At 36.3% G+C, this 11,715-nt stretch overlaps 1 protein-coding gene across 1 annotated transcript in view; it reads right to left on the bottom strand.

Moving 5' to 3' along the window:
* Window positions 1-329: 329 nt before the first annotated feature.
* The window catches only part of LOC116165365 (plexin-B), a 30,500-nt gene continuing 19,114 nt past the window's right edge, over window positions 330-11,715 (bottom strand). Inside the window, exons 7-16 of the mRNA XM_031479741.1 lie at window positions 9,692-10,810; window positions 6,752-7,022; window positions 6,557-6,699; window positions 6,373-6,506; window positions 5,975-6,323; window positions 5,768-5,921; window positions 5,531-5,713; window positions 2,138-2,676; window positions 1,910-2,092; window positions 330-1,647 (exon numbers count right to left, since the gene is read on the bottom strand). Coding sequence (XP_031335601.1) covers window positions 1,540-1,647; window positions 1,910-2,092; window positions 2,138-2,676; window positions 5,531-5,713; window positions 5,768-5,921; window positions 5,975-6,323; window positions 6,373-6,506; window positions 6,557-6,699; window positions 6,752-7,022; window positions 9,692-10,810 — 3,183 coding nt within the window. The 3' untranslated portion in view covers window positions 330-1,539. The remainder of the gene's footprint in view (window positions 1,648-1,909; window positions 2,093-2,137; window positions 2,677-5,530; window positions 5,714-5,767; window positions 5,922-5,974; window positions 6,324-6,372; window positions 6,507-6,556; window positions 6,700-6,751; window positions 7,023-9,691; window positions 10,811-11,715) is intronic.

Genomic DNA, 11,715 nt, shown 5'->3' with positions numbered 1-11,715 from the left:
TTTATCTTCTAGCATGTGACTAGTATTTTACATTATTAGCTGGATAAGTGAGTTTTTATTGGCGATAGAAGTTGAGTGGCTATTACCTGGCGTATAATGTACAATATTTTATTTGTTACTCATTTATCAATAGCACATCGTGAAAATAAAAAAAAACGTTTCTATTGAGTAACAAAGAAAACCTGTTCTCCACATTTATTTTGATAAAAATTTCTCATTTCTGTGAGTTTTCCAATTGATCAACACATTTCTTAAAATTTTTTATTCAAAATTACAATTTAGGACAAAACGAATTTTGTATAATTGAAAATTATTGCAAATGCAGTTTCATTTGACCAGTACATTAATGTAATTACTGAGAGAATCAAGCATAGTTAAGTCATAAGAATTTGGCGGATAAGTTTAATAAAAAGTAAAAAAATATCAATAAACAATATACTATACAAAAAGCTATAAATCACGATCACATTACTAAAATAAAATATCAAAAAACTGTCGCAAAGTAGTCGTAAAAAATTCGATAAACGGTTACATTATAAGTAAAAGAAATTACGATAAAAATAATATTCCTAAAACTTGACTATATAAAATTTAAAAATTGCAACACCGACATTTGGAATATAAAAACCTAGTTATCCTTTTAAATTATGACCATTAGGCTTTCTGTGAATTAAATTCAGTAAGTCATACTGAATACATTCGAGAAATAAAAATATAAAAGAGGTCACAATTTATAAAGTTACGCAATTTACATTTACATAATTACGAAGAGCTGTCTTAAAATTAAAAGTGTAACGTAATGTTTATAAAAATTAATGTACGTTTAAATATAAACACTTTTATAAATCCGATATAATTATCTATATGCACAATTTATATATGTACAAAAAAATATTTGAAATACAAGTATACATTATCCTATGTCAAACGTAATAAAAAATAGTAACGAACAAATCACTGAACGTGAAGACGATTCCATATAAATACAGTTCTGGCACAGACCAATAAACTAGATGTAGTAGACTGACACTTGAATTAAATAAGAAATAGCGAGGTAATCATATTCTTAAAACGCCTAAAATAATAAATACTTAATTGCGAAAGATAACTCACATGACACGCACAAATGTCAGCCAAATACAACCGGAGTAAAGATTTGTTGTGTCTACTTAAAAACTAAACTAGCCGAATAAAATCAAAATGTGCTATATAAGTGCGCCATTTGCGCGTATACACGGTCCAAGTTCCGTTCCATCAGCATAGCGAGGCACTCAAAAAGGAAACTAGCAGCTGCTGGAGGGTAAGTACGCGTCCAATCAGTCACCCGATCTTGCGCCATATCACAGTATAACACGCACGCGCACACCCACATGCTTCTCCATTAATAAGAAAACCTTATTTTATAGGCATCATTCGACATAAACGTTGTTACTCCGACGGAGAATGTTTATTGTATAAAGCACATGCATGCGAGTGCACAATGCGCATGGAATTGGGCGCGAAGGGTTGGGGCAGCAGGAGATCAGGTGACAAACTTGGTCAGCAAGCCGAAGTTTCTTCTCCTTCCAAAGTACACGCGACGTTTTCTAATCTTTGCGCCAAGTGAAGACGACGACAATTACCATCACTATTTAAAGCTTCCAATAGCTGCAACAGTAGAGATAAAATTAATGTAACATATCCCATGACTTATCGTCTCTATGATTCCAATACATCATCATCAACCACCAAATTCCTTTGGTCAATTTTAGACAACCTGTAGCGTAGCGTAAAGACAAAAACTATGGAGAAAAAGGGAAAAGTGATTTAGACATTGAAATTTCATAGTGTGGCCTGGCAAATATCCAGATAATAAATGCTACTTTGTTGTTGCATTCTAGTGGTATGTCAACCAAAAAGAAAAAATTACCTGTTCTCTATATTTAGTAACATAAATATAGAGTTCCTTTAGAGCTGCCACCGTATCGAATTCATCGGCCTGTTGGGCCGATAACTGCTGCATTGCTGATCCCATTTCTTGATCGGTAATCACAGGTAGAGTTGCTACATCATAATAAAACTGTACCACCATATCTCGATAATGGGGAATATCCTGCGAATAAATACGATTATTTGAAGATACTGCATCGAACCTTACTTTAGCAAATAACAGTTTATTCGACGGCGAATCCTTTCCCAGTCTATGTTCGGTTGTTGAACAGGCGTCCATAAATGTCTGCGCTATAACCGATAAGCACGAATCGAGCGTCATAGTTTTATTAATATCAAATATAAAATCCGGGTTCTTGATAAAATTCACCCAAAATCTAAGAGGAAGACTGTTTGATTTCCACGCGTGTACCACCTCGGGATCTTGAATGCCGTGCTTTTTAGCGGCGTCATCCAACAAATCGAACAGCCACTTAACGGCCGGAGGTAGGACATCGTTCACAGTTAAAATAGTTAAAAAGAAATCATCTACAAATTTCTGAACCGTTCCTTTTGTAGAGAGCAGTCGAGTTAAAAATATTTCAGGTATCGCTTTGTGGGTACGCTCTGTCGATTTACTGTTAGGAAATTGATGATCGTCAACTGGCTTAATTAAGTGGTAAATTTTCATGTTTGTTCCTGTTTCTATATCACCATTTGTTGCTATTATCGGTGACTGAGAGTTGCTAAAATACATTCCGGTTGTGCCTGCAAGATTAATAGTTAAGATTAATAATGGTATAAAAGCAATTATCCGAATGAGTGTGAGCCAAAACGAGCTCTAGCTGCTCCCAAATATTGGGAGGTATAGTCTATGTCTGCGAAGTGTAACTGGTGTGTTTGAAAAGAAACCTCCAGACGTTTTGCAAAACGTTAAATCCTGCATATTTACAGCAAAGAACATTTTAGAAACAGCATAAAAAAATTAGGTATTGGAATATCCCCACGGACCCCCCAGTGCTACGATGTCCACCATAAAACGTTTAGTAGCCATCAGAACTCATTCGTTTTTGGAAAGATTGCCACATCTCCTCCTACCAAGAAATAAGGCACAAAAGGCAGTACTGGGAGTCTGGGTCTCAGTAAACGAAGGCTCGATTACCTTTTCTCAATGATTACCATGAGAATGCTAGAGGAACAGAAAATTTGCTGGGAGTACCCTGCTACGTTTTTTTTTTTGAAAATGACAATGAAACCATCGCATATACTGGGGGGTATCCATACCCCCCAGAGCTACTCTCATCCATAAAACGTTTAGCCATCAAAACTCATTCCTTCTTGGGAAGATTACCACATCCCCTTTACCAAGGAATATGACGGCAAAGGCCGTACCGGGGGGTCTAAGAGGTATGGACTACCCCCAGTAAATGAAGGTTCAATTACCATTTCCCAAAGATTACCGCATGAGAGTGGTAGAGCAAAGATAATTTGCTGAGGGTACACTGCTAGGTTATTTTTTTAAATGGCAATGGAACGTTTACGTCCTGGAGCTTTGCTCTCACCCATAAAACGTTTAGCCATCACAAATCATTAGTTTTTGGGAAAATCATCCCCTCTACCAAGAAGTATGACGGAAAAGGCAGTAACTGGGGTTTGGATACCCCAAGGTTCGATTACCTTTTCCTAAAGATTACCATGAGAGACGAAAGAGAATTTGCTGGGGGTACACCGCTACGTTTTTTAAAAAAATGGGATTGGAACCACCATATACACTGGAGGGTATCCCATACTCCCAGAACTATGCTTTCTCCCATAAAACATTTAGCCATCAGCATTCACAATACTTTCTGGGAAAATTGCCACGAAGATTGCTCGAACCAGGTTCCTTTTAAGACTTTGGAAACAGGAAAAAGTCGCAGGATGCTAGATCAGGCGAGTATGGCATGGGTTTGAGCACTACAATGCCTGTAGCGGGCCAGACAGCGCATTGTTGTCCTGGTGCAACATCCACAACTTGTTTTTCCAACACTCCGGCCAGTTTTTACGAACTTGTTCTTGCAGTGTTGCCTAAACTTTCAAACAGGCTTTAAATTTTGACATCGACATCCTTGCTTTTTTCATTCTATGCGATGCAGGAGTTTTCCAGTGCATGGATTGTCGCTTAGTTTCAACATTGTATTGGAATATCCAGGTTTCATCACGAGTGGTGTTAGCGTAATGAAAAACGAAGTGGTCGTGTGAGATAACTACGCAACGGGAGCGACAATCAAAACGAGTTTTTGCACTTCCAGCTAGCCAACGCTGCATTCGTTTCCCCCACTACCTCTCTAAAACTCCTCGTTATTTAATAGCCAGAGCTCGTACTTAATTTTTACACCCAGTATATTCAATCTTGGCATTCTATTTCTTAAGATACAAGCTGCAATGTTTGCTTTGTGTATGTACATGTAATGTGATTTAATAAACTGGAATTAGCAATATAAATTAATAATCGCGATTTATTTACGCTTTACGTATGTACAATCGCAAAAAGATAATTGAAATTGTCATTAAATAAATGCAAGGAGAGTCGTTGAATACGTCTGTTCGGTACCGTGGTCATATTGACAAAATGCAGGTAAAAGATTTTCGCCAACCTTATAAACGCTTTGTTGTAGCGAGATAAGCGGAACTTAATTACAGTAGGTACTGAGAGAAGGGATATAAATATAATCGAGTTCGTGTGAGTGATTCCAAGGGTAATCTCAGGCGTCGAACTTGCGCCAGTTGTCGTGAACAGCCCAAGCAAATCACCTTCGAGGCAAACACCTGGAAGAACGCGATACTTAGTAATTTCCATAGCAGAAAACAACGCGTCTATTCCGTGACCGGTATGTGCAAAGCCCACCTGGAAAGTCAATTTCATTCCCACATCAAATCAAAAAGAAGCCACGCCTAAATTTTGGTCGGTCCATGTGCGTCCAACTACACCCTACACCCACAAAAGCGCAGCGAAGACTCCTAGTGCATAAACAGTCAAGGTATTTATACACAATGACTTGCGTCGCAGTTGTGCCTCATTGTCGAACTGCTTTTATCATAGCTTGCCCTGTTGTAGATTTTAAAATAGCGTCAGAGCCCTTGTCAAGTATGATTGTTACGAATGAATGTGGTATTTACCTTACAGGATTGTTCCATCCTCAACGTCATTTATTTAAAAAAATGTGTTCTGTTTCAGCAAAAATAAGAACCAATTCAAAATTTAGACATTATTTCTCCTCTACTCCTAATCCTTGAGGCCAAAAGAGGGTCATTACCCGACGAGCAACCGTGACATATTAATCTAATTACACAACAAGAACCACACCTAATGTAATTAGCCAGAAGTATGAGAAAAGAAAAATCTGTTACATCCTTTACATACAGCACTCAAGCTTGCTTTCGAGTTTCACAGACATAGACCCTATACCTCACAATCAACTTTAGCAAATAGGAGTAATCCTAAAGTCGTTGGGTGTGATGCACCTATAAGCGGCCGATTTTGACTGTTTGAAAAACTACAAAACTTTTATAAAATTAATTTTCAACTGTTTAGTTAGTGTTTCTAAATTTAGAACAGAATTAGATATACCCATGAACTTACAGTTATGGCACGGTTGTTTGCAATTATTAAAGCTATCATTTTGCCTTGAAATTAATGACATCACAGCACTTTCTTTAACACCATAATGTGCTAAAGTGTTCAACTTTTTCCAACCTCCGAGAGTTTTTGTAGTTAAATCTTCATCTTGCAAAGTTAAATGCCCACCCCTTCCATGTCTCCATTCTAAAATGTAACACAGTCGATGAATAACAATTCAAAAAAAATTTTTCGAAATACCTAAATCAACTTCATAAATCGAAGGTCGAAGTGAAAATGGAGTATTTTTAAACAACGCATCTAAGATTTTTGATTTAACCTGACTTATCGTATCACAATCTAAAACCTTGCACTGGATCTTCTCGTCGAGATCTTCTTGAACGATATGGAGCGTCTAAAAGCAACGCAAATCAGTAATGTAACTAATTTAAAAGAAAAGAAACGTACAACTACATTATGTTCAATTTGTTCACGAAGTAAACGTTCTTCCGATAAAGAATACCTCGCATCGTGCGTAATAGCATCAACTAAACCCTTCTCAATTTGATGTTTAATGGCTTTGAATAATAAAAATAATGACGAGCCCGCGTATTCTTTGAGATACGAGTACATGCATACTGCCATCCAGTTTGTGAGCATTTTCTCGACAACACTTTCTGTCCTTCTTAACATTAGTTGAGGATGCTTAGTGTTAACCGATTTATCAATAAGTCGTAACATTAAACATTTTAGAATATCTGTCGCATATTCCATTTTACCCATTAACACAACCATTAATAAGGATGCAACGTTAACCCTAAAATTTGTTGTAACTTGTCGGTTATTTGCATTTCCGGCGCACTTACTTATTACGAATATTAAAAGACTTTTGAGTCTCCAAAGTCTCTATGAAAACCAGAATAAAATGTTTGCTATTAATTAACTGTTCAAACTGCAACATCGCCGTATCATAATTAGTTCTAGGACCATTAATACGAATCTGTAACAAATAAAGAGTAACAAACAAATCGGGCACAATGAAAGCATTACCTTAGGTGCATTCAATATAGGATGATCGCTTACGCCAGGAAAAAACACCTTCATTATGTAACTCATGTGATCGAGAGCAGGAATTCCAGAGCTCTCTAAATCTGCAGTTAAATCAGTCATGTCTGTTTGTAGTTCCGCAAAGGCTACATAGATATTACACTAATATTCAAAATGTAGCGACCAAATAATACTTACCCAGCTTACATTCAGATCTAACATTGCTCTCTAAAGTATCCATTTGAATCTGTATTCGTTTATACTCTCGTTCGGCTTGTGTCGACTTTCGTCTGTATATAATTAAAACGCCAATAAAAAATATTATAAATAGCAGTATTCCCGCTATTATCATAGCTATAGCGGTTGGAGGAAAAATAAATGATTTGTACACGTCGTAATGTAAGTATCCTATCGTAAATCGAATATTTTTACCTACGCGTACGACAACCAATGGAAGATTCACCTCAGTCTGCAAATAGAGCGAAATAATTAAAAATGTTAGCATAAATACCCATCAAGTCTTCAGTAATGAGTTCTTTTGCCGCAGTAAATTCCCCACTAAACCCAGTTCGTTAATTTAAAACCCCCACCAAAGAGTACCCATAATAAGAGATACAGCGCAATGGTATAAACGCGTGTTGGCTATAAGAACTCGCCCGCTAGGATTCCAAAAGCGGGCCCTCGCGTAGAGGTGGCCAGAACTAACCGCCTCTTTAAATATTGGCGCGTATTGAAAATTTACAGAATTCTTTATAGAATTTCGGTTTAAAATATTTGCGCGGTTGTCACATTTAATTTTCTTTATAATTGGCTGTATAAAATGTGGACATGATATAATTAGAAAACATTACTTAAGTATAAAAGAAATCAGCAACGATTCAGTACCTATTGTTAATTACATTGGTATTTTCCTGTTTAGTTGGCGTCTAATTACTATTTAATTTAATAACCAATAACAGGTACAATTGTAAAAATGTAAATTAAATTTGTTATTATCCATCCTTTTTAGATCGTCTACTACAATCAAATTAAAGTAGACAACATATTTAATAAAAGTGGATTTTATGATGAGCATAGCGATTATTTTACAGGAAATTTTGTTTGCTTTAATTTTGTATAGATGCCTACATACGCTGAGTTGTTTAATCATTAACAATCAATCATTACAATGCAACAATCCTTATGTCCTCAGAAAAAAACATCAGTCTAATCCAATAATCAGTCAAAATATATAGTGCAGTTAAATAATAAATTAATAAATCTGCACCCGTCGAATAAATTTAATTAAATATTTACACGTTATTCTCATTTAAACGATTCAATTAAAAAAATACTCTCGATCCGCATTTTAAGCTGCAGCACTAGCGCGCATCGGTCCCCTAGCAACTAAGCGTTGTACACATGTTTTTCAATCACCATTGGCTAGTAGCGGAAAAAACACATAAGTATATGTACTTAAATTTGCCGCTCAACTTGAGCCACCGCGCACTCTGCTAGTGATTCATCCATCTAAACGATTGATAATGCAGTGTATGTTCTCATTTTTGAAAACAACATTGGCTTTCAATCCAAATATAGGGTTTCTGGAGCGTTTAAATATCTCCGGAATGCGTGGGTCGATCGGACTGAAATGTAATGGGGATTAAAGGGGATATTAGTCGCATCGACTGGTAAAAAATATGGTCCAAATCGGTCAAGTAGTTTTTCAGTTATCGCAAAGAAGCCATTTTTAAAGAGGTGGGGTTGCGTTGGTCCACAGTTCACATTTTTAACTGATTTGAACCATTCGATCACAACTATAATCCAATTGAGGCAGTTTATTTTGGATTTATTATATTGTTTATAGTTTGGGCGGCAAAAATTAAAAAGTGATTGCAACATTTTTTCCGGGAATCTTTCATTATCTTATTATTTGTACAATAAATGCTATAAAACGTCTATTGGCCTTTTTTTTTTAAAAAATGTTCGTTTATTTCCGCGCAAGTCGGAAGTAAATATCTACTTCCTCTATCTAAACGATCTAGTTCGGTCGACTTTTCCATACGTCCGTGTGTGTACAAAGGGCAGAGACGTAATCAAAGCGAGCTTATTACTCGCGCTTACTGGGAATACACAATACACACTAAAAAATCTATTATTTACCGCTCAAAAAACGGCTTATTGTTACACGAAGAACATACCTATGAATCAAACCCACAAGCGTTCCTTCCTTATAAATTGTGCCATAAGCGTAGAATGGAATAACATATCTCTAAACATCATACATTTCAAGGAATAATAGATACCTAAATAAGTACAAGCAAACACTAAACATTTGGCAACTCTGGGATTTCTGCAATGATATTTATAAACTTCTAAACAAGTAGTTGCCTTGAAATAGCCCCTTAGGCGTAGCGTACGCCAATAAAATTGAGAAAGAACAGTAAAATTTGTTAGGCAACACACAATACATATGCAACACTATTCTCTATGCCATTGAATCTCTTATTATGGTTACTCTTTGCCCCCACTACCAAATTTTATTACATTGTGGAATTTGTTGCTCCGCCCATTTTTTTGAGAGTCCATATAGTACGGGAACTTAACTTAAAATACGACCTCAAAGAAAGGATGAAATGTTGCATGCATGTAGCTTTAAATATATGTACTTCAATGTCGATACGGAAACAAGTCAAGGAATGATCTTCATCTCCCGCATTTTGGTTTTCTTAATGTTCTACGAAAACGGACGAACTGAGGTGTTTACTATTCAATACCTGATACAATACTTGAAACTTGGACATATGCCTGGCGTCGCCGCCTCCCCCAAGATTTAGGCAACTGTCGTGAGGTGTCTGTGTGACCATTTCATATGAAAACATTTTCCGCTATAATCTGGATCTCCCCTTTACAACCCTTTATTGTAAAATTCAAAAAAGTATATTTAGGAAAATAGTAGTGACGCCTGATCAAAAAGGTTAAAAACTACAATTCCCAATTTAATAAACTATTAAATTGGGGAATTATAGTTTGTTAATCTTCATAAAATTTGATTTTGATGGCAAAGAAATAAAGAAAAGTGTATGCTTTCTATTGCTTCATTTCTGACGACTTAATGTACAGAACTTGGCTTCACAAATTCAGTTGAATTGCACCTACCTTAACCCCATTTTCATCAGTATCAGCTGGTTGCTGCTCCGGGGGAGAGCAAACCAATTGAATAAGCGCTAAACTGGTGACGTTGCACGGCTTGGTACCAATTGTAACTATCACATCTGCCTCGTCACTTGCTACATTTAAATTTTCTCCCTCGATTACCAGCGTGTCACCTTTATAGGACTTAATCAAATTTGGAAATTCGAAAAACTTGGGGTCTTCGACATATAATAATTGGGAACGCAAATTGGAAAAGTGCTTTTCCAGATCTCTCACAGCGACCACGTTGTCCATAATGAAACCGAATTTGAGACTGAGCTGCGCTTCTGATATCTTGACGAGTGAATGCTTTCGGCCAGTAACAGATCTACTAACGCGAGTACTCGCTATGAGAAATTGACGATTCACTGCAGGACTTGGACACTCCATTTGTGTGGAACTTAATACTGTGCAGACTGTTTTATTTACGGGTACCGGTTCATTGTAATAATAGACCTCCATTTCCGGTTTTTGTATGCTATCCAAATTAGACCCGTGCACAAATATCATACGACCACCAGATACAAAACTTTTCAAAGGTTTTACTTCCATTATTGTCGGATCTTGGGTGTAATTAAACGGATTGCCTTCTAAAGTGCGGTTAGCTCCGTCGATAGAAAGTGTTAATTTTTCAATGTTTATGGGTTTTGAGGCTTTAGAAGTGATGCATGTTAGTCGACTACTTGATGCTTGTGTTAAATTCACTTGGCAAACGTAACTGTCCAAATACGCTGTAATCTCAGACCCTATATTAAGATACTGTCCACTTATCGCTAACTGTGTGCCTCCAGATTGGGGACCAATTGGTGGGTAAACTCCCGTAAGTCGTATATTCTTGTAACTAAATTCAACCGACGACTTCGTGAATCCAGCTTCGTTTCCGACAATAACGGGCGCAATAGTTTCCATGGGAGACGATCCAGATATACATTGAATTTTTACAGACACTTCATAATTGACAAGTTCACATGGAACATCTCCTATTTGGATTTTACCCATTACGTCTTCCTTCTTTAAACCTAAATTACTTCCTTCTATTGTTACAAGGGTACCTCCCTCAATTGGCCCACTCAAAGGCTTAATCTGCAAACATAAATAAAATATATAAGAAAAGATAGACAACACATCACTGAAAATCTTGCGTCGTTAAATTATTTATCGACCAAAATTTCAGTTTCAAAATCTTCTTTGAAATTGTATGATTATTAAAATGAACGAGAATTTGTCCTAGCGTTGAGTGAAGGATTAGGGAAGAGGCGCAACCGCAATGTAAATTGTCGTTCCATAGCGATATCTCACTTCATTCTCGCTCTAAACGTTTTTATACACCCCTCCGTCCACAAACTACGGAATGAGTGAGTGCTGCCACGCAATACGTCATCCGTAACTACACATTATTTTGTATCTGATAAAATTAAAAATAGATATTGTGTGTTCATTGTGCACTTCCTTAGCATTTTAGAGACTTCATTCATTTAATTCCTATTTATTATATCAACCTACTTAACTTACCGTAATAATATTGTATTTATGTGACACCATAAGGGAATGGGTATTTACCTAGGACTAGATTATTGAAAAACAATTTCTTTTGTCCATTTTGGGAACTTCTTGATCCTCAATTAACGTTTAAATCTTTAAATCCAAATCAAAGGCAGATATAATGGGGCTGGGGGCAGAGCAATAGATGAGTTGACTGATATTTGATGCTTTTAAATGTCTTTGTCCATTATAACTGTGCAGGCTGCTGAGACATCAAATAATTAATATTTGGGGGTGCGGATTTAATTTTAGCAACGATTTTAGATAGTATTCGCGCTGATAGGAATAAGTCAAAATTATAAATTGTTGACTGACCAGAAGCTAAATTTAATTTTAAGGAAACAAACAGACAAAAAATAAAATTTAAATTCACACCATGTAACAATTAGCTAATTTAAATCACTAAATAAGGTAAATTCATTTGTTCGTTAAAATTGATACTTTTC

The sequence above is a fragment of the Photinus pyralis genome, unplaced genomic scaffold, assembly GCF_008802855.1.
Source record: "Photinus pyralis isolate 1611_PpyrPB1 unplaced genomic scaffold, Ppyr1.3 Ppyr1.4_LG3a, whole genome shotgun sequence".
NCBI classification, from domain to species: domain Eukaryota; kingdom Metazoa; phylum Arthropoda; class Insecta; order Coleoptera; family Lampyridae; genus Photinus; species Photinus pyralis.
Note: the sequence above shows the minus strand (reverse complement) of the source record. Positions and strands in the feature narration are given on the sequence as shown.